Below are 21,182 nucleotides of genomic sequence, written 5' to 3'. Positions count from 1 at the left end.
AATACAAACACTTCGGCTGATGGGTAAAAGAAAAGAGGAGGGAAGAGGAGGGAGGAAAGGGTAAATAGAAACAAAAACAAAAGTAATACCTTTTTCGGTATTGTCATTATTAATATTATATAATTGTCATTATTACTATTATTATTGTCATTATTTTCATTGACATTCATATTAGCTTTGCTACCAGTTTTTGTTATTGTTGTTGTCACCTCTGCATTTTCCCTTTCGGCTCGATTTTGTTTCAATTATTTATTTATTTATTTATTTCCCTCCTTCATCATCATTGTCAATCAATTCGTACGTATTAAAATATTAACAAGATAAAAATACATACACACACACTGGTTTATGTAAAATATGCCAGTCCCATCACTTGTATATAATAATAATAATTATTATTATTATTTTCCTCCTCTTCCCTCTTTCCTTTCATTTTCTTTTTCATTTTATTTTATTTTTTCTTCTCTCTAATTTTATTTATCCTCTCTAACAGATACACAAATCACTCACAAGCAGAACTAAACGAAATAAATAAAAATAAAATGAATGAATCATTATATTTTTTTTTTTAATAACGTAAAAATAAACGTAAAATAAATATCATATATATATATATATATATATAGTAACAGTAATAATAATAATAACCTTGAAGAAAACAAACAAAATAAGCAAATAAAAAAAATAAATAAACACAAAAAATAAACGGGAATTTATTCAGAGCGTCATTTCATTTGATTAGGAGGAGCCGAAGTTATTGTCTTTGAGCTTTTTTCAAGCACTGCAGGGGCCAAATATAACAAAACCCCGCTCAACTTCGTAATTCCCCCCCCTCCTATTTTCAGTCGCCTTCTATTCAAAAATAATAAAAAATAAAAAGGATAAATCAAACGTCATAAATGATATTAACAATAATAAACACTCGGAGAGCAATAAAACTAAATAAATAAAGTTAAATAAATAAAAATAAGAGAGAAAAAATAAATAAATAAATAAATAAAAGAGACTCGAAAAGAATCGTCTCAACGTCATTAGGCAAGTGGGAGGAAATTATTGATGTCATTAATGACTGTCACCTCACCCTTGACTCAAGGGAAATACTGGAAGCAAATAAAATAAATACGGGAGAGGGGAGGAGAGGAGGGGAAAATAAAAATAAACAAACAAAATGTGGTGAATAAATCATGAGAGGAGACGACGTTGAAATAAATAAAGACCCACGCACATGGTCCAAATAAACATAATAAAACTAATGAAAATAATAAAATGAAAAAAAAAGAACGGATCAGCAAATACTCCCGTCTCTCCCCTTCATTTCATCCACTGCTGCTGAAGGTGCAGTAATAATAATAATAATAAACTAAAGAGCTAGCATGCCAGAGAAACGGCACAACTTATTCAATATATATATATATATATATGAAAAAAAAAATGCAAATCATATCACCACATAACTTTCCTTTGTTTTTTTTTTGAAAAGAAACAAAAAAAAACAACACGAAATAAAGGAAAGAAGGAAAGAAGGAAGGCAAGGCAAAGGGTAGGCAAAGAAAGGCAAGGCAAAGGGTAGGCAAGGCGTCGCTTAATCCACTGGTGAAGGCGGCACCGGAATGCCAGTGGGGTTACACACAACGCTTCGGTATGGTTCATGAGTGTACCTCATGCCTTTTTTGCTCTCACATATGGAACAACTTATGGCTGATCGCGATGCCGCGCAGAGTCCACTACCTGAAACGGTAAAAAATTTACCATTGGTTCCAACCGGAGCCTGTGGCATAACGGTACAACATGTGTTTATTGTAGTAGAAAGGGGTTCCGGCATTTTCCAACGCCCAACCGCAATATCCATAAAATCATCAACTCGCGTAGCTGCCACAATATTTGGAGAGCGGAGAATTGGTGATGGGCCGCTTCCTTTCGAGCCCAAAACACAAAGCGGTTGCACGGGCAAACGTTCGCCCGATGGGGGGCGCAGAACTTTTGGCTGCTGTCGGCCAACAAAACGGGGCTGAGGAACACAAAATGATGAGGAGTTATGCCCCGAACCTCCACCAGCCACAGCAGCGGCAGCAGCGAGCCGGCGCTCCGAATGATCTTCTGCAAGTTTTACCATTAATGGGACGGAACCATGAGATGGGAAGGGACGAGTGTTGTGTACAGCCTCAGCTGCACGATCAGCAACACCAGATTCCGTAAATGTCACAAATGCAATGCGGCGTTGGGGTCGGCTGTTGTCAGTAGTGGGAGTTGCAGCAGCAGTGTCTTTGTGCAGTGATACGCTCTCCACAGTACCGAAACGTTCAAAGAGACGTTGCACATCTTCAGGTCCCACATCCAAAGGAATGTTACGTATGAATAACTTCACAATTTTCTTTCGGGCCTCGCCTACGGGAGTGCCATCGTGTTGCCTCTTCGCCCATTGAACCGACAGCACACGGCCACAAACCACTCGCCCATGACAACCCACCAGAGCCGCACGCGCCTGTTCTGTTGTGGCGAAACGCACAAAAGCCGTTCCGAGACTGTCACCCGTATGAATATTTCGCATTACAGCCGCAGAAAGAATTTCTCCATATGGCGAAAAGATTTGCTTAAGCACCGCTTCATCCACGGCAGCCGATAAGTTACACATGAATAAATTGTCACGGCTATAAAGTTCGCTTGACCGATGCCTCAATAATTTAGAGGACGGAGGAAATGACTTGCACGGCATCATGTGCGGTGCGTTACCCCTGTTCGGTTATTCCCTCTACAAGATGCCTCCTACTGCTAGGCTACTTTTGTGAGTTTTTAATGTATGTATAATTATTTCTTTTTTTTTTCTGTCTGTTTCAGTGTTTAGATTTGTTATGAACGCCGAACAGGGCCCCTCCCCCTGAAACTACCCGCTTCCTTCGTTTTGCACCTTACAAACCTGGTGATACGTTGGTTTCCTCACCCCTCCCCCTCCAAAGGGTCACAAGTGTATCAGATAAAATAAACTAATATTACAAAAGCAGGGAACAACAGCAACAATAAGAAAATGCGCAAGTAAAAGTAGAGTAAATAAAATAAAATGAAATGAAAAGGAAGGAAGGAAGGAAGGAAGGGAGTAAGATAGCGACAAGCAATAGAGTTGGAGGAGAGTGTTAAAGTTCATGCGACTTCTTAGAGGAGTTCTCGGCCTTTGCAAACTGTGCAACGTTATACTGCGGAATGTGAAAAAGAGAAAGGGGAAGTAAAAATAAAAAAAACCTTGAAATGCAACAAACAGAAGGGCGCTGCTACACTCATGTGCTTTTTTTAAAAAAAAAAAAAAGACACATGATTCAGCAAGAGACATAAGGCGTAATGCTTCTCGATTCTAACACGCACTCATAAATAAACACACATATATATGTATATATATTATATACATGATATATACATGACATATATGTGTGTGTGTGTGTTGACCACGGACGTGGCGCAGTTGAAATTCACTAACATTCCCCACGTTTACTCTTCCCTTAGCCGAATCCCTAGCGGTTGTTGTTGTTTCACTGCTCTTCTCTTCTTAGCTCCCCCCCCCTACATTTGCATCTCTTATATATATATATTTGTATTTCACTTTTTTCCTGTATTACCACAAATAAAGTTACTCGAATACTTTTAGATTGTGCTCACCTTGTGTTGCGTGTGCATATGAATTCCACTTCCCCAAAAAGAAGCACCTGCAGGAGAGGTGAAAAGTATGCATAAACGCATATACACTGCAAGACATTAATTGATTCACCAATCACAACGGCCAGTAACCACTACAAACGGCTGCTAAACGGAAGTGAAGTTTTAATTGCGACGGACAACAGGAGAAACACATGGAGCGGTAACAACACATCGCTACATTGCAAAACACCGTGTGGCACCTCCTGGCGTGAATCCACACAAAAGTGGCAATTAAAAGGAAACAAACGACAAAAACTTTTCATTTCTCTACCTTTACAAGAAGGACAATGTCTTCCTCGCCGTTTGCGACTCCTTCACACGGCGGGCTTCTTCAGCCTCCATTGTCTTGTACACTTGTCGAAGTTCCTTCTTCTTCCCACGGCGTTCGCGCTTCAGATCCTTTACCAACTGCTTTCGCATCTTTTTCTCCTCCTTCGATTCATTCTTTCCTTTCGCTAAGGACAACACCGACGTGCTCAAGTCCGGCACCTCCTGCGACATGTCATCACCCTCATTATTGTCACGGTGCGGTTGAGTAACTTTTTTACCCTTCCGCTTCTTTCCCGCGTCTGGGGCCCGTATGACGTTAGGTTGATTGAAGTACGTGGAGTAAGTTGATAAAACTGTCTCGCAATCAAGGCGGTTGGACTTATCTACGATCCTCCGCACAACATATGTTTCCCCCTCCTCCTCCTCCTCCTGCGACTCGCTGCCACATTCTGATGAGTTATTCGCTTTTGCAGCATTCCTCACCTGAAATGTGCCATCATCGTGATTACAATCATCATCCATTTCTTCACTAGCGCCCATGCTATCATGACCTATTTTCACTTCACCGTCCGCAGCGTTCTTCTGAGCCTCAGCCTGACGGCGCAATATACGCTCCCGAGCGGCTCTCCGGATCTCCTCTGTCTCCCGTTTAAATTCCGTTGCGAAACGTATTTTTTTGTCAGGCAAAATTGTCGTTGTGATTACATCACCCGAAGCCGTCATGTCGGTTGGAACGCCGTATGCCATGCTCTTTAGCTGGTGAATAAGGCCCTTATTTCGCATTGGCTCAGCAGTTCTATAATCAATACCGGCACGCTCAACGACAAACTCTTCCATAGCGCGGAGGTACTGGTCAGCGTCTAGCGCACCTTGCGTCCGCGGGTCATCGGTATAAGCGTCATTTAACCTCTCATCAACGGTGAACTCACGCATCAGTTGTGTGAACTGGCGGTCAATCGCACGCCGTGTCGTGTCATGTGGCACAAAACTTGCCGGGACGTTGTCACGGTTTGTACTTCCGTCATCATTGCCGTCATCATCATCATCATCATCATCACCACATCGGCGCCTGTCAACATCCAAATCATCGTCTTCTCCGCCAAAAACCAACTGTCTCAGAAACTCATCCGTTACTTCACCTTCCTCCTGGTCATCAAACAATTTATCGTCACTACTTTCCTCCTCACCGTCAGCGGCTTCACTTCTAGACTTCTTAGTAACTCCTTCACATGCACCACCGTCATTATCACTAATATCCTCATAGCCGCCATCATCAGCACATTCATCATTTTTATTTTTATTATTATTATTATTATCATCATCATCATCAGGGTCCTGTGCCAAAAGAAAGTTGTGCCTATTTAAGTAATCCTCTTCACCTTCTAACATTCCTGCGTTACGTTCAGTTGGTGCCGATGTCTCATCCCATTCTTGTGCCCAACGACTTACAGTTGACATAGAGGCTCCTCCATCATCACAAAAGCTGTCATCATCATCCCGCTGACGGCGTCCGCGTCCTGAACCCGATGCCGGTAAATGCTGACGCACTATTCGCTCTTCCACCATTATGGCTTTACGCCCTCCGGTGTTCTCCGCGTCATCATATGGCTGGTGGACGAGTTTAAATGTTACACCTTTTGAGCGTTTTGGAGGCATTTTATTCTCCTCCTTCCTCTTACGCACTCACTCACTCACTCACTTCCTTTTGACTTCGATACGGTGCTATTGTTTTCTTTTCAACCTTTGCTACTATTTATATATTTATGTGTATATTTATATATTTTTTTCTTTCTTTTTTTTTCTCTCTCTCTCTCCCTTTTCTCTTTCCGTTGGTTAAGTACTGAAAACAAAACAAAACAAACAAACAAACAAAAAAAGCACCGTCCGCTCACGTGTCGTCAAAAACACTAATGCGAACAACTTTCACACAAACACGCGCACTATTTCTCACTCTTACTCTCACTCTCTCTTTTTTTTTTATTATTTTCTTCTACCTTTTCCTATTTCCCACCTCTTTGTATGGCTGTCTCCCTTTCTTCTTCTTTGTTCTTTCTATTTTATTTTTATCATTTACACGAGCAAAAGTTATTCGAATAAAGTGAAATATGAAAAAAAGAAAAAGAACAAAGAAGAATAAGAAGGAAAAAAGATAAATGGAATGAGGGCTCAAGTAAAAGAATACATATGTGAGTAATATCAGTAAAAGAAGAAGAAAAAAAAACAACAGGGAAAAGATATATATATATATATTTATATTTTTATATATTTATTTATATATATTACGGATTGTTTGACTCAGCTGAAGAAAGAAGGGAAAAGTGGCAAAAGAAGAAAAAGAAGAGAAAGAGAAAGAGAAAGAGAGAGAGAGAGAGAAAAAAAAAAGAGATGAGGTGTGTGAAAAAAATTCCCGCAGGTGGCAACACACATAAGTGAAAAGCCTTTCATTCAATTAAAAGTAAAAATAAAAGGCAAAGAGAAAACGAATGAATGAATGAATAAATTCAAAACAACAAACGAACAAACAAAATGGGAAAAGAAAAAAAAGAAAAGAAAAGAAAAAAAGGAAAAGAAAAAAAGGCAGAGGGGCGTGGAAGAATGACACAGACGAACAATGAAAAGGGGGCAAATAACAACAACCACAATCATAATAACAATAAATTGCAATTGTAATTATAATTATAATTGTAGTAACTATAGCTGTCATAATCCTAATCATAACACACTGGGATGGAAAAAGAAAGTCACGCGGTGGAAACAAACTTGAAAACAAAAAAAAAACAAAAAAGAGTCGAGCAGAGCAAAATGGAAACAAAAACAAAAACAAAAAGTGTAAGTGAAAAAAACAGGAAACGGGTGAGGGAATGTGGGCAGAGCTGCTTTCTTTTTCTTTTTCTTTTTCTTTTTTCTTTTTCTTTTTGTTGTTGATGTTGATGTTGATGTTGTTGATGTTGAAACTGACGTGCAAGTGAGAAGCAGGAAAATAAAATAAAACAAAAACAAAACACAAACCACGCATTCACGCAGATACATATGCAAATATATTTGTACAAATATAAGCGTACACAAAAGGAAAGAAAAACAAATAACAAAAAAAAAAGATGCGGTTACACGATGAAAACACAGCAATGAAAACAAACGATAACAAAAACAATAATAACAATAACAATAATAATAATAACAATAATAACAATAATAACAATAATAATCGGGGGAAATATCAAAGCCAAAAGTTTTTTTTTGTTTTCCTTTTTCTTTTATTTTAAAAAAAAAAAGAACACAGATCGGTACTGCCGATAGCAAATGAAACCACGGAGGGAAGGAAGGTGGGGGAAATATGCCTAAGAGGGGAGGAAATAAAAATAAGTAAATAAAACAAAAACAATAAATCAGAAAAGGAACAATATGAAGAGGAAGTGAAAGAAAAAAAAAAAAAGAGGACAGTCCGGTAAGGAAATGGCATAAATAAAATTCGTGCGATTACCGGGTACCGCTCCGTCAAATGAATCGCTTCACTTCAACATAGCAATCGTAACACTTAAAGAAATTTACGTATATATAAATATATACAAAATACAAAATACAAACATGTATTCATACATATTTATATTTATATTTATATATTTATAAGTTTGTGCATTTTTGCACCTTTGTGTACATTTTCTTTTTTTTTTTGTTAAGCGACTTCCTTGATGATGATGATATTGTTGTTATTAATATTATTATTATCGTTTGTTTTTGTTTCTGTTGTTATTCCTTTACATCTAAAGTATAACGGGCATAAAAATTCTTCATGTCATTCTCTTTTCTTTCTTTTTTTTCTAAAAAAAAGAAAGAAAAGAGTTCCATGCACCACTCGTACCTTTTCACCACTTTCATTACCATCCCCTCCTCGTTGCTTTACAATTATTTCGGTTTTACCAATAACAATAACAATAACAACAATAATAATAATAATAATTATTATTATTATTATTTCCTATTGTTTTTTTTTTCTAAAATTCATTTCAATCCATCTCTTCCCTCGAGACCAAAACTGCTGCTGCGACTACTGGCAGCGTTACGACAAGAAAAGACAAGACAATACAGTACAAAAATTTAATTTAATTTAATTTGAGTACAATATATAATATAATATAACATAATAAAGAGATTATTAACAAAAGAAAAAAAAACAACAAAACAGATACGCATTTATCTCAGGTCTTTCGTAGCAAATGACAAGAAAAACAACGCTAACAAAAATAAAAATTAAAAGCAAAGAACAGGGGAAAGGCGTGATTATGTTATCACGTCCACACATATTTCAAGTTTTTTTTTTTGCTTTTATTTTATCTTTTTTTTTTATTTTTCCTTTTTATTTTCCTGTTCTTCCTTTCCTCCTCCTCCTTTTTTTTTTTGCTGAAATTATTAATACAACATAAAACTCCATACGTATCCTCGCATATTCTTCCCTCCACCTTTCATCATCCCATTGCTATAAATATAAAAATATACATATTATATTCCCTTTCCTTTTTTTTTTGTATTTCCCCTTCGGGTTTCTCCGGGGTTGTTTCTAGAAAACAAAAAAAAAACGATGAACGATGCATTCCATTTTCAGTGCCTTATGTGTTTCTTTCCCATCTCCATTCAAAAATAAAATAAAAACATAACACAACACAACACAACATAACATAACATAAAATTTCGTTTCATTTTCATTTTCACTTTTATTCAGCACTTCGGTGCCACGCTCTTTAAAATAATAATAATAATAATAATAAATGTACGCATATATATATATATATATATATATATATATATATATATATATATATCGATGCCTCATATCTCATTAACATAAGAACAACAACAACAATAATATCAATAATAATAATAATATCAAAAACAATTCAAAATAAATAAATAAACATAACAATAATAACGTAATAATAATATTGATAATATAATAGTTACCATTACTACCGTTATTATTATTATTATTATTGATATTAATATTATTGAAATGATGCTGTTGTTAGTAAAATATGCTAACGGTGGCAAATGAACGGTTGTTTTATTATTATTATTATTTATTCACATGTGTGTGTGTGTGTGTGTGTGTGTGTGTGTGTGTGTGTGTGTGTGTGTGTGTACGTATGTGTATATGTGTTTTTATTTATTTTCTGTTTTGTTTTGTTTTTGATAGGAAAGAAAGGAAGAATTAATCAAATTAAAATAAAATAAAAAAGGAAAAGAAAAAGAAAAAAAGGAAACAACAAAAATCACTTGTTTACATGACACACGGCGTTACGGTTTGGGAGGGAAAAGCAGCGAACACGTTAATAATAATAATAATAATAATAATAATAATAACGGCAATAACAAGAAAAAACAATAAAAACACCGGGGCATTTTACCAAATATACCAACAAAAAAACCGCGTGAGTAAAAATATATGAAGAAGCAAAAAAAAAAAAATGTGCCCGTGTAAATGCAACGTGTTGGTGTTGTATCTTCTGCTGAATTCCGCTATCAAAACCATAGCAGTGATGGTGGGAAAAAGATATGAGACGGAATATAAACACATATATAAATAAATACACACGTGTGAGGCACAAAAAGAAAAAAAGAAAAAAGAAGAAGAAGAAAATAGAAAAGAGGGAGGGAAAAAATATTATTATTATTATTATTATTGCGTAACCCGGTCTCTCTTCCCTCCCCCCCATTTTATTTTTCCTCTTTTTTTTTATTTATTTTTGGAATTCCATAATCCCATCAACTTTTCACTTGTTAATCTTCATTCGAACTGTGTATATATATATATATTTATTTATATATTTTATTTTTTTTGCATTCCTTTATTTTTTTTTCTTTTTTTACCTCCTCCTCCTTCTTCATATCCTTCTCTAAATTTATGTGACCATAACGTATATGAATGTGTACATTTATTTATTTATTTATTTATTTCTGCATAAAGGTATATTCTCCTTTATTCTTTTCCTTTTCATTTTTTCTGTTACCTCTTTTTCCTTCCTTTCTTCCTTTCTTCACTCACTCACTCTCTCTCTCTTTTATTACTATTTTGTTTTTCTTTTAATTTGTGAGAAGGAGAGAAAAAAAAAAAAGAAAAAAAGAAAAAGAAAACACACGCACACAACATATTCTTCACTTTCCTTTATTTTTCTTTTTTTTTTTCTGCCACTTGGAAATAATAACGAAAGCCCGTCACTTTTAATTATTATTATCATTATTATTATTTTTTTTTTTTTTGCTAAACGAAAGCGCTCATTCGCTCATTTTATTTAATTGTTATTTGTGTCATATCGGTCACTTTAGCGGTCACCGTCTCTCCTCCCATGGCGATATTTCTTCAGTTCCTCCTTTTTTTTTAAAAAAAAGGAATTATTATTTTCTTTTCTTTTCTTTTTCCTCCCCCCCCTTTTTTTACGTGTGTACATTTTGCGTTTCATCTCATCTCATCTTATCTCATTCAATTCAATTCAATTTCACTTTTTTCGTACACTTGACGTGGTGTAATTCCCCAATATGTCATTTTTTTTCTTTTCTTTTTCTTTTATTTATATTTATACATTTTGTTTGTTTTTTTTTGTTTTGTTTTTGTTTTTAAATTTGATTTTCTCTCATACAAAATTTCTTCTTTTCTTTTGTTTTTTCCCCCCCCCCTCTCCACTTCTCCACTTCTCCACTTCACCACCACCACCACCACTCCCCCTTCGCCTCTCCGCTTTGTCAAAATGGACGACTACTTTCAACGGTAATGAGTCACGATGAAAATTATAATAATAATAATAATAATAAACAAACCACAAACAAACACAAATTCTTAAAGGAACATACAATTTTGTATAATCTCACACCTTTTTGTTGTTGTTGTTTTTTCCCCCTTTGTCTTTTGCTTTTGTTACTTTTTTTTCTTTTTTTTTGCCATTTACTTCAATTCATTTTGTTTGGTCTTTCTTTCCTTTCTTTCACAAGTAAACCAAAGGCAAAAAAACAAAAACAAAAACAAAAAAAACAAAATATTGGTGGATTATACATTATATATTATACATTTCATTTAATTCATTTAATTTCACTCTTTTCTTTTTTCTTTTTTTTTCCTTTTCCTCGTTTCCCCTCGTTTCCCTCTTCCTTTTAGTTTGGCCATGCAACCTCCACTCATTATTTGTTGCCGCCATCACAACTACGATGAACAACAATAACAATAATAATAATAATAATAATAATTTTAAAAACAATAAACAATAAAGAAAAAAAAAGAACAATAATAACAATAATGATGATGATAGTGATGATGATGATGATGATAATAACTGTAATAATATTAGTAGTAATAATAAAATAATAAATGTATAAATTTATATTGATATATTTAATTAATTATTTATATATATATATTTTTTATATGAGTGGAGGTGGTGAGTGAACTAATGGAAGACCGAGAGATATTTTCTTCATTCCCTCATTTCTTTGTTGTTCTTTTTCTTTTTTTTTTTTCCTTCTCTTTTTCACTTTATTTCGTCTTGAGTTGTCTCATTTATTTTGCTCGAATGCACCCATGAGAAAAACGAACAAAACGGGAGAAATATTTCCCTTCATATCATAAATATTAGTTTTCTTTTTTCCTCTTTCCCTTGTTGTTTTCCTCCTTTAAAATGAGAATATATATGAATTCATTTCAGTTCAATTCATTTGTTTTAAAAAAGTCTATTCTTGTTCTCGTTCCTCCTCCCGTCTTTGCTTTTTTTTGTTTTTTTTTGTTTTGTTTTTTAATTCCTTTACTTTCATTCTTCCGGATTTTTGCCGTATTGGGAATTTGTTTGAAAAAAAAACGAAAGAGGGAAAAAGAATCGTTTGATTTAATATAATAAAAACAATAATAATAATTATTATTATTATCATTAAAGAAAAAGAAAGAAAAGCGTACACTATGAACGGGAAAGTAACAATAGAGAAACAGAAACAAAAACGGATCCCAAGAGACAATGACAGGGAAAAAAACAAGATGATGGGGGAAAAGGTAAAACACACGCAACAACAAAAAACTAAAACTTAAAAAAAAAAAAAAAGAACACCGAACAAAACACGACAGAACAAAAACAAATAATATCGAACAGAAACAACGAGAAAAAAAAAAGAAAAAAAAAAGAGAGCCCGAACATACACAACAAAAATAAGAGAGGAAACGGAGGTAAATAGCGCGCGCGGGGGGGAACAAGTGATAAAAAGAAAAAGAAATGAACAGAGAAAGACAAGAAAAAAAGAGCAAAGAAAAAGAGAACAGGAAAGGAAAGGAAAGGAAAATGAAGTGAAATGAAATGAAATGAAGGAAAAGAAGGTGGAACGAGAAGTCAACGATTGAAAAATTTATTTGAATGTCGTGGGAAGGTAAAACGGAACGGGGGACACAAGAGATTAAACAAGATAATACAATATAATCAATAATAATAATAATACAATATAAAGTGACGAGTTAAGAGAGGAAAGGGATCGAAGAAAGAGTTGAGGGTAATGAAGTAGCCATTAATTTACATAAGGATATGTTACATCCCTCTTTTTATTTTCCGCTTCGTTTCTTTCGCCTCTCTCTTTCCCACAGCTTCGGCATTCCTTTCTATTATTCCTACTCATCTCCCTCCTCTGCTTCATTACCTCACTCTCTTCCGTGTCTGCTCTAATTCTTTTCATTTCACACTCCATTTCTTTTTTAAAAAAAGGGGGAAAAACATTATTCTTATTATTATTATATTTTCATTTTCATTTTCCTTTTTTTTCATTGGTCACATTAAATGCGCACATCTCCCCGCATCCTGCGCCCATAACTCTTGTCTCTCTCTCTCTCTCTCTCTCCTCTCTCTCTCTTCTCCACACATACACACTTCAGTCCTGTATATCATTATCACAATATTATTCATATATTCATATATTCATATCCGTATCCATCATCAATATTCTTCACACAATCAATCACGTACCTGAATCCTTCATTAAATCTCTCTGGTAAGCAACAAAACAATAACAATAACAGTAATAATAATAATAATAATAATGATAACAATAACAATAGCAGTGATAATAAAGCGCACATAACAATAAAAACGCGTGACATTCCTCTTGTTTCACTATATTTTTCATTACAAAAATATACAACATTCCTTGTTCCTTCCCTGCCACCCCTAACCCACCCCGCCGTACACACGTACACCAAATTCACTACAACGCGCACATTTGCAAACCTTCTTTTTATGAACTTTCTTCTCCAACCATTTGTGCTCACTATGTTCTAATCACCGAATCCATTTCCTTTCCTTTCCTTTCCTTTTGTTGTTGTTTTTTTTTGTTTTGTTTTTCATTTTATTATTTACTCTTCTATTTCTTTTTTTTTTTTACAGGTGAGTAAGGGTACAATAACTCCCCTCCGTACACTCTGCCATTTCCCTCTTGTTATTATTTTCTTTTTTAAAAAAAAAAATCATTTGCCCCCTTTCTTCCTACTCCTCTCCTCCTCCTTTTGATCCTCTTCTAAAGGCACACAGAAGCACGAACGCAGACAAGTTTCCGAAAAGTGGGAACCCCTCCCATCCCCCGTCCCCCAAATTAAAAAAACAAACAAAACAAAAACGAAAACGAAAACGAAACAAAAACGAAAACGAAAACGAGAAGAAACGGAACGGAGCGAAACGAAATGGAACGAAGGGTACACAAACTCGTAACCCACACACATACACACCCTTCGTATTCTTTTATAGTCATCTGTGTGTTACAAAAACGGCACAAATGAGCCGGGGGCATGCAGGCGGTGGTCCTCATCACCAGACGGAGTCGTCACGTGGCACAACTCCGCCGCGCCCAAATTCTCCAGAAAATCAAGCGATAATGATGAATCGGCGTCATACACATCACTACTGCTCGGATGCGGACACATCGTTGGCTCCACATCATCTTTTACAACCGGGCCGACCTCCACTGCAGAAGAAGAAAGAGGAGCAGGAGCAGGAGGAGGAGGAGGAGGAGCCGTAAACGAAAACCCCGTGGAATCTACAAGACCCGCTAACGGATCTGTGGGGAATGGCGGCGGTTGTGCAAAGGACGAAAAGATGTCCACACGCTGCTGCTCGGATGATGAACCCTCAGAAACGGATGCAAACCCCTGATGTGAACAATTGCCGCCTGTGGCTCCCATATTTGCGGATTGACTTTGGCCCATAACACCAACCGGAATGGTGGAGCCGGCCTGATGCCAAAACATTGGAGTCCTCAGTGCCATTGCCTGACCATTTACGCCTACGCCAACGTTTAGAACGGGTTGAGGCACAAAAACACCGCCCTGTGGGATCATAGTCGGAAAGACGGCAAAAGCGCCTCCCGGGAAACCGCAAGCATCGGTTCCGAGCGAAAAAAGTCCCGGAAGGCCACCTGGTGTGTCAATACCGAGTCCACGAATATCCCCTCTCGCGGAACCATGGCCCGATATCCCTAATGACTTGTTACTTCTAACGCTGCCACTTGGACTACTGCGACTGACGCTGCCATCGTTGTTTTGATTTGTGTTGCCATTCCGTCCCCAAGCGCTGCGGCCACTTTGTGCGTTGTGACTGCGTCCATGTCTGGGGTTATCCTCCGCAAGCTTCACCATAAGGGGAATTTTTCCACAACTGTGAAAGGGACGAGTGTTGTGGATGGCCTCAGCTGCCCTCTCAGCGACTCCGTCGGTGTGGAACGTAATGAAGGCGATGCGACGTTCCAAGTGGCGACCGGCGTTTGGCGTGGTGTCTTTATGTATTGACACGCCCTTCACTGGACCAAACGCGCTGAACACTTCAGTTAGATCGGCGTCACTGACATCCAAAGGAATGTTACGTACGAATAACTTCACAATTTTCTTTCGGGCCTCGCCTACGGGAGTGTCGTCGTGTTGCCTCTTCGCCCATTGAACAACCATCGAGCGGCCCTCCAGCACATAACCCGTTAGAGCCTCCATCGCCGCCTGTGCCTGTTCTGTTGTGGCGAAACGCACAAAAGCCGTTCCGAGACTGTCACCCGTATGAATATTTCGCATTACAGCCGCAGAAAGAATTTCTCCATATGGCGAAAATAAATCTACCAACTCATTTTTCCCTAACAAATGGGGAATATTGCTCACAAAGAGATTTGTCCTACTTTGAGATTCCGCACGGGAGTCCGCAGCCGGGGTGACGGTAGGAGTACCAGCGGTACCGGCTCGCAAACTCGCAACAGGAACATTGCTGCTGCTGCTATGGCTTCCACTACTGCTCGTTCCCGGACCGCTTTCATTATTCAATGGCGTTTTGCCACTTCGACCCTCATCATCCAAACCAAAGAGTGGCAGCGGCACATGCGCAGATGTGGTGGCTAAACCCTTAAGAGCAACAGCAACAGCAGCAGTTGCATTTGCATTTGCAGTAGTTGTCGGCGGTGGTACCGTCTCCACGTCACTCACCGCTGAGGCATCCAAAATCCGTTGCTGGGACCGCTCAATTGCATGAACCAACTGCGTCCCTTCTTCAAAAGGAACTTCCATGACTCACCCTGCAGTTGGGGTTTGTTTGTTGCTGTTGTTGTTGTTGTTGTTTTTTACTATTCTCTCTCAGACACACACACACGCAAACTCACACGCAAAAACGCAAACAAATACACAAACAACGCCCTCTCGTATTCCCTTGAAGGTTATGCGCACTTGCTTTTATCTGTATGTATAGTTTTGGTACCACACTCCCTCTTGTGTGTGAAACCTCCTCTTCACAGTCCCACAGCTATATCACCTGATGTTGCTGTTTCTCCTCCTCTTCTTTTTTTTTTCTTGTTTCTTTTTTTTATTAATTCGTCACGCTCCTTAACTGCCTCACGGAACCCTCGTGAGTGAAGGGTGAAAGGAGGCTGTGCGGCTGCCTCTCGCCTGTATTGTGAAGTTCACTCACGCTCAAAAACCGCTGCGAGTGATTTCAGTCACTTCTCAGATCGTTTGTTGTTGTTGTTGTTGTTGGTGTTGGTGTTTTTTTTTTCTCTCTCTCTCTCTCTTCCTTTGCAACCTTTTCAGCTATTTTGTGGTGGTTGCTGTATTTGTCTCCCTTTATTAAATGCGTATATGTTATTTCTTCTCCCTTCTTGTGTTTGCAGTTGTGTCAACTACACTCACCCTTTAAGAGCAAAAGAAACACAAGACAAAACAACAACAACCAACCAACCAAAATATGGTATTGAAAAAAAAAAAAAGCAATGTGGCCCGGTAAAGTGCGCCTCGTACCCTTTGTTTTAATTTTCTTTTTTTTTTTCCGCACCTTTTTTCTCCTTTAAAAAAAAAAAAAAAATCACCCAAGGACTTATCCGACCCTCCTTTTGCTCTTCTTTTTTTTTTTGTTGCTTCTCACGTGACACGCTCACTTTCACTTTTGTGTGTGTCCGTGTTATTCCGCTTCTTTTTTTTTTGTGTGTGTGGGGGGGGGTGCTGCTGTTGTTGTATCTTTTTTTTTTTTGGTCCTTTTTCTTCTTTTGTATTTACTTATAAATACACAAGTACAAATACAAGTAAATGAATTCCCTTTTCCCCTTTCGCTTTTATTTATTTATTTTCTTCTCTCTCTCTCTCTCTTCTTTCCCTTTTTTTTTTGTTCTTTTTTTTTTCTTTCTCTCTGCCTTTCCACTTTCCTTCCCTTTCTTTTCGCACTATTTTATTTGTTTTGTTTTTGCCTTTGCCTTTTCTTTCTTTAATTCGATCACTTCCTTCCTTCAGTTTCCTTCTTTGTTGTTGTTTTGTTTTTGTTTTTTGTTTTTAACTCTGGACGGAAATGTCGCTGCTGCTGTTTAATTTATTGTAATTCCTTCGCTGATATGTAAAGAAGAAAACAAAACAAATGATTTTTTTTTTTTAAAGGAAAGAAAAAAAAAAAGAAAAGAGAAGAGAAGAAAAGAGGGGGAAAATGAAGAGAAGCACATGTACTTAAGGGAGTTCAACCATAACAAAATCAATAATATTAATATCAATAATAATAAAAACAATAATAATAACGGAAGCATTTAACAATTATAATAGCAGGAAATAAATGGTGACACAATTAGCAGTAGTAATAGTAGCTGTTTTTTTTTTTTGTTGTTGTTGTTTTGTTTTTGAGTGAGGAGGAACAACTGTGAAAAGAAAATAAAAAGGAAAGAAAGGGAAAACTTTCCCTCACACACCCCCCCCCAAAAAAAAAAAAAAAACATACATTTCCGCTCATATATATATATATATATATATGTTTCTTTTTTTTTATCTTGTTTTTTTTTCTTTCATTTCAGAGGAGCTATCAACAACAAAAAACAAAAAAGAAAAAAGAAGGGCGATTAAATAACAAATAAGGTTCAGGCAAAATAAATATAATAAAAAGAAGAGAAAATAACTTCACGTATTGTATTTGTCGGCCAAATGTTTTAAAGCACCCTAAATAAGATAAAACAAATCACTTCGGTCTTTTGTTTTCCTTTCATTTACTTCTACTTTTTTCTTTTTTTTGTTTTATTTTTTTTTTATTTTCAACTTCTTCTCGTCATTATTTAACATGAATGAATAAATAAATAAATATGAATAATTTATTTTTGATTATTTCTATTCTTTCTATTATTGTTATCGTTTGTTTATTTCCTTTTTCTCCTCCGCTTCCGAGTGCCGTGAATTTGAAATATTAATTTATTTTTCTTTTTATTATTTATTTTTCGGGGAGAGGGACATAACAAGACACCGAATAAATAATGATATTACAATAATAATAATAATAATTTTAATTTTAATATAATGGTGAATAAAATTTTTTAAAAGAAACAAGAAGAAAGAACACGGGGACAGGCAAAAACAACAACAACAACAAATAACTATTATTTGAGAAAAAAAGAAGGGGAAATGAAGAGAGGACCGCATCACGAAAGCAACGATAATAAAAATAGTAATAATAACAACATAAATAATAATATAATAAAATTAAAAAGGTGCGCGGAATCGTTACGGAAATGAACTGAGTAGTGTCCACATTTCCCTCAATAATTCATTTATTCACTCATTTATTTATTTATTTATTTATTTATTTATTCCCCACCTCATAATTCCTTTATGCATTATTCCTCCTTCTATATATATATATATATATTCTTCCTTTACTCTTTTCGCTCAATCATTTTAATTCTCCCAGCGTTTTAACTCATTTGATTCCGATACTTTTACTTTACTTTATTTCATTTCATTTTTTTTTCGTTATGTTTTGTCTTGTGTTGTGTTGTTTTCCCTCCCGCTTCATTTGAGTCGGAACACAAACGAACAAACAAACAAAATAGAAGGAAGGAAGAAACATAACAATCGAAACAATAATAATAATAATAATAATAATAACGGTGGAAACCAGGCATTAGAAGTGATTAATTATATATATTTATTAATATCATGACTTTCGTACAAATGTCATTTATTTCGTCATTTCGCTATTTTGCTTTATTTTGTTTTGTATTACTTTTTTTCTTTTAAAACCAGAAACTCAAAAAACAAACAAACAAACAAACGGAGAAATATTTCCTTTTCACTCTTTTTTGGTTTTCCCTCCCGTTACACGCATACGCACACGTGAAGTTTGCCATTAAATAAACAAAACAAACAATACATAAATATATAAATAAATAAATATATATATATATATATAAATATATTATTATGAAAATAAAAGGAACTTTCATTACTTTTCCCCCTTTTTTTTCCTCTTGTTTCATCCCTTTACTTTCTATATCTTCTTCTCTTTTTATTAAAAAAACAAAAACAAGTCTCCACTTGGACACACTTCAGTTCCTTCAAGCATTTATTTATATTATATATTTATTGGAATAATAACTACAAATAAAATTTAAAAAAATAATTAAACAAAAGAAAGTGAAATTAATTAGTTAATAGTAAATAAATGACTAAAGAACAAGAGGAAGGTGTAAAAATATATATATATATTCACAAATATAAGTCGTGTCTATAAGAAAAAGAAAAAAACAAATAAATAAAAAGGGGACGGCGGACCGCCGTGACAACCGAGGAAAGCAAATAATTGGGAAATGAAGAATAAACACGGAGATAAAAACGTATCAAAAAAAAAAAAAAGAGATTTGTTTTTTTTATTTCTTTTTTTTTTAAAATAAGAAATTTGAGAAAAACAAAAACTCAAAAAGAAGGGAAGAGTAGTCAAATACAAAATATAAGATTGAATTTATTTTCCCCCTGATGGGACACAACAGGAAGAAAAAAGAAAAAAAAAAGAAAAACAGTACACGTGCGAACCAGGAGAAAATAAACCGAATAAATAAATGAAGCAAATAAACACAAGTGTAACCGCAAAGGAGAGGGAAAGGGGGAAAAAAAAAAGAAGAATGTGTAAATACAGAGAAACGGGAAGACACGAGCTCAATCGGAGGATAATAAATAAATAACGTAAAATAATAATAATAATAAAGTTAACGTATATTATATATATATATATATATTAGGATATACAACAAAGCAAAAGCACAAACACATGAGGATATAAAATAAATACAGATAGTGGTCGACAACAAAAAAAAAAAGAAGTGTGGTGAAGGAAGGAAGGAAAATACAAAATACAGTGGAGACAAAAACAAAAACAAAACACACATACACACACACACACACACATGGCGGACGAGAAAAAAAGTTGGACCAATTAAAAGAATACCAACAACAGAAAAAAAAAGGGAGAATGGAAGGGGGAGGGGGGAAAAAAAGAATAAATAAACTGACATGAGCAAAATAAAAAGAAGGAAACAAAACAAATACACATAATACGCGTTAACCATCTGTACAAAACACTACTTTTCATCCAAGTATTGGCGGGAACGGCTCGGATTGTATGGATCATGCACATAACACCGCGCCCATTGGCGGTCACTTCCGCTGACACTCGACGTTTCCGGCGACATGTGTGGAAGCCCCTCCGCTGCAAGTGCTGAGCAACACGAAAGTAAAGAAATATCGAGCACAGCAGCAAGTGGGAGCTGAGACCGCTCCGCTTCTCTCGGTTGACTTTGTTGCTTTACACCGCCTCGTGGCAATGGCAAGTTATTTATTAGGGAAGCCTCAGGTGAGTCGGGAACAGCAACATGAACCGACGCTGCGCTAAAGCGACCCGCATCGGAAATTGTTGGAGTCATGTCTCCAACGCAACTTGCAGTTAGGGATGAGGTGGAATTTGACTGATGATTTTCCGGTCTTCGACGGGAGTTATGCCCCGAACCTCCACCAGCCACAGCAGCGGCAGCAGCGAGCCGGCGCTCCGAATGATCTTCTGCAAGTTTTACCATTAATGGGACGGAACCATGAGATGGGAAGGGACGAGTGTTGTGTACAGCCTCAGCTGCACGATCAGCAACACCAGATTCCGTAAATGTCACAAATGCAATGCGGCGTTGGGGTCGGTTGTTGTCAGTAGTGGGAGTTGCAGCAGCAGTGTCTTTGTGCAGTGATACGCTCTCCACAGTACCGAAACGTTCAAAGAGACGTTGCACATCTTCAGGTCCCACATCCAAAGGAATGTTACGTATGAATAACTTCACAATTTTCTTTCGGGCCTCGCCTACGGGAGTGCCATCGTGTTGCCTCTTCGCCCATTGAACCGACAGCACACGGCCACAAACCACTCGCCCATGACAACCCACCAGAGCCGCACGCGCCTGTTCTGTTGTGGCGAAACGCACAAAAGCCGTTCCGAGACTGTCACCCGTATGAATATTTCGCATTACAGCCGCAGAAAGAATTTCTCCATATGGCGAAAAGATTTGCTTAAGCACCGCTTCATCCACGCGATTGGAAAGATTACGTACAATTAGGTTCGTTTTGCTTTGGCATTCGTTTGGTGTTAATTTGCTTTCCGGTAGCTTCACAAAGGGTCCCCGCGGTTGCGTCCGATCCGATCGCCTTCCATGCCGTCGTGGGCACGGTGGAGATTCTCGAGAGATGCTCAAAGACATCATTTCTCCAGCGGAATCATGAGTTCCTGAAGAAATATCCCACTCGTATGGGCTGGTAGGACATATGGGAAGGGGAGCGGCGTTACTTTGAGATGAATAAGGATGAACCCCTTCCTGGGACATGTGCTTTTGGTACCGCGTAATTCGTGCAGAGATTATAATAATAGGGGTAATAATGTCGCTGTAAGTTACTTCCTTTATTGTTCTTTTTTTTCTCCTTT

At 36.5% G+C, this 21,182-nt stretch overlaps 4 protein-coding genes across 4 annotated transcripts, besides 103 other annotated features; all 4 read right to left on the bottom strand.

Annotated features, from left to right (window-relative positions):
- Positions 1-21,182: part of a sequence feature (sequence corresponds to BAC RPCI93-28C22) that runs on past both edges of the window.
- Positions 99-155: a microsatellite.
- Positions 246-267: a microsatellite.
- Positions 377-405: a sequence feature (AT_rich).
- Positions 406-488: a sequence feature (A-rich).
- Positions 526-575: a sequence feature (AT_rich).
- Positions 578-602: a sequence feature (T-rich).
- Positions 603-625: a microsatellite.
- Positions 626-706: a sequence feature (T-rich).
- Positions 859-879: a sequence feature (AT_rich).
- Positions 940-1,001: a microsatellite.
- Positions 1,402-1,421: a microsatellite.
- Positions 1,526-1,577: a microsatellite.
- Positions 1,583-2,716, bottom strand: Tb927.3.3960 (RNA-binding protein, putative; the record flags this gene model as incomplete). Its single annotated transcript, XM_838895.1, has 1 exon — positions 1,583-2,716. One exon carries the CDS (start codon positions 2,714-2,716, stop codon positions 1,583-1,585), a length of 1,134 nt encoding a protein of 377 aa, XP_843988.1.
- Positions 3,066-3,096: a microsatellite.
- Positions 3,278-3,298: a sequence feature (AT_rich).
- Positions 3,371-3,417: a microsatellite.
- Tb927.3.3950 (hypothetical protein, conserved) lies at positions 3,958-5,610 on the bottom strand (the record flags this gene model as incomplete). Its single annotated transcript, XM_838894.1, has 1 exon — positions 3,958-5,610. The coding sequence occupies one exon, from the start codon at positions 5,608-5,610 to the stop codon at positions 3,958-3,960; it is 1,653 nt and encodes a 550-aa protein (XP_843987.1).
- Positions 4,976-5,014: a microsatellite.
- Positions 5,187-5,284: a microsatellite.
- Positions 5,635-5,654: a microsatellite.
- Positions 5,735-5,781: a sequence feature (GA-rich).
- Positions 5,895-6,018: a sequence feature (GA-rich).
- Positions 6,063-6,108: a sequence feature (T-rich).
- Positions 6,189-6,234: a microsatellite.
- Positions 6,293-6,327: a microsatellite.
- Positions 6,485-6,530: a microsatellite.
- Positions 6,761-6,781: a microsatellite.
- Positions 6,831-6,869: a sequence feature (A-rich).
- Positions 6,870-6,905: a microsatellite.
- Positions 7,093-7,160: a microsatellite.
- Positions 7,306-7,389: a sequence feature (T-rich).
- Positions 7,498-7,580: a microsatellite.
- Positions 7,641-7,706: a microsatellite.
- Positions 7,874-7,912: a microsatellite.
- Positions 8,047-8,066: a microsatellite.
- Positions 8,076-8,098: a microsatellite.
- Positions 8,263-8,351: a sequence feature (A-rich).
- Positions 8,430-8,458: a sequence feature (AT_rich).
- Positions 8,600-8,636: a microsatellite.
- Positions 8,695-8,717: a microsatellite.
- Positions 8,726-8,771: a microsatellite.
- Positions 8,726-8,771: a sequence feature (In this TA rich region, 21 quality sequences agree with the consensus but 11 additional quality sequences show an extra TA.).
- Positions 8,794-8,905: a microsatellite.
- Positions 8,907-8,956: a microsatellite.
- Positions 9,009-9,031: a sequence feature (AT_rich).
- Positions 9,036-9,106: a microsatellite.
- Positions 9,141-9,218: a sequence feature (CT-rich).
- Positions 9,277-9,321: a microsatellite.
- Positions 9,554-9,595: a microsatellite.
- Positions 9,609-9,630: a microsatellite.
- Positions 9,752-9,815: a sequence feature (A-rich).
- Positions 9,880-9,903: a microsatellite.
- Positions 9,919-10,031: a sequence feature (A-rich).
- Positions 10,050-10,080: a microsatellite.
- Positions 10,121-10,131: a sequence feature (In this polyT region, three quality sequences agree with the consensus but two additional quality sequences show one less T.).
- Positions 10,171-10,194: a microsatellite.
- Positions 10,403-10,426: a microsatellite.
- Positions 10,489-10,562: a sequence feature (A-rich).
- Positions 10,730-10,755: a microsatellite.
- Positions 10,816-10,926: a sequence feature (A-rich).
- Positions 10,947-10,977: a sequence feature (T-rich).
- Positions 11,028-11,092: a sequence feature (GA-rich).
- Positions 11,149-11,305: a microsatellite.
- Positions 11,309-11,364: a sequence feature (AT_rich).
- Positions 11,423-11,466: a sequence feature (A-rich).
- Positions 11,694-11,726: a microsatellite.
- Positions 11,815-11,856: a sequence feature (AT_rich).
- Positions 11,910-12,109: a sequence feature (T-rich).
- Positions 12,182-12,232: a microsatellite.
- Positions 12,242-12,285: a microsatellite.
- Positions 12,786-12,819: a microsatellite.
- Positions 12,969-13,036: a microsatellite.
- Positions 13,257-13,279: a microsatellite.
- Positions 13,288-13,345: a sequence feature (A-rich).
- Positions 13,402-13,430: a sequence feature (AT_rich).
- Positions 13,557-13,623: a sequence feature (T-rich).
- Positions 13,718-15,499, bottom strand: Tb927.3.3940 (RNA-binding protein, putative; the record flags this gene model as incomplete). The annotated part of the gene is made up of 1 exon (XM_838893.1): positions 13,718-15,499. The coding sequence occupies one exon, from the start codon at positions 15,497-15,499 to the stop codon at positions 13,718-13,720; it is 1,782 nt and encodes a 593-aa protein (XP_843986.1).
- Positions 13,928-13,971: a microsatellite.
- Positions 15,525-15,550: a microsatellite.
- Positions 15,567-15,620: a microsatellite.
- Positions 15,753-15,796: a sequence feature (A-rich).
- Positions 15,941-15,972: a microsatellite.
- Positions 16,541-16,638: a sequence feature (A-rich).
- Positions 16,650-16,749: a sequence feature (A-rich).
- Positions 16,834-16,845: a sequence feature (In this polyT region, five quality sequences agree with the consensus but one additional quality sequence shows one less T.).
- Positions 16,846-16,887: a microsatellite.
- Positions 16,943-16,983: a microsatellite.
- Positions 17,191-17,212: a microsatellite.
- Positions 17,453-17,488: a microsatellite.
- Positions 17,521-17,560: a sequence feature (AT_rich).
- Positions 17,632-17,668: a sequence feature (AT_rich).
- Positions 17,700-17,757: a microsatellite.
- Positions 17,883-17,927: a microsatellite.
- Positions 17,992-18,038: a microsatellite.
- Positions 18,138-18,228: a sequence feature (A-rich).
- Positions 18,306-18,334: a microsatellite.
- Positions 18,360-18,384: a sequence feature (AT_rich).
- Positions 18,425-18,465: a sequence feature (A-rich).
- Positions 18,482-18,501: a microsatellite.
- Positions 18,596-18,645: a microsatellite.
- Positions 18,790-18,813: a sequence feature (AT_rich).
- Positions 18,826-18,985: a microsatellite.
- Positions 19,068-19,119: a sequence feature (AT_rich).
- Positions 19,393-19,463: a sequence feature (AT_rich).
- Positions 19,604-19,630: a microsatellite.
- Tb927.3.3930 (RNA-binding protein, putative) lies at positions 19,804-20,964 on the bottom strand (the record flags this gene model as incomplete). Its single annotated transcript, XM_838892.1, has 1 exon — positions 19,804-20,964. One exon carries the CDS (start codon positions 20,962-20,964, stop codon positions 19,804-19,806), a length of 1,161 nt encoding a protein of 386 aa, XP_843985.1.

Source organism: Trypanosoma brucei, chromosome 3 (genome assembly GCF_000002445.2).
Source record: "Trypanosoma brucei brucei TREU927 chromosome 3, complete sequence".
Taxonomy (NCBI): Eukaryota; Euglenozoa; class Kinetoplastea; order Trypanosomatida; family Trypanosomatidae; genus Trypanosoma; species Trypanosoma brucei.
The sequence above is the reverse complement of the archived record's forward strand: the minus strand, read 5'-3'. Positions and strand labels throughout refer to the sequence as shown.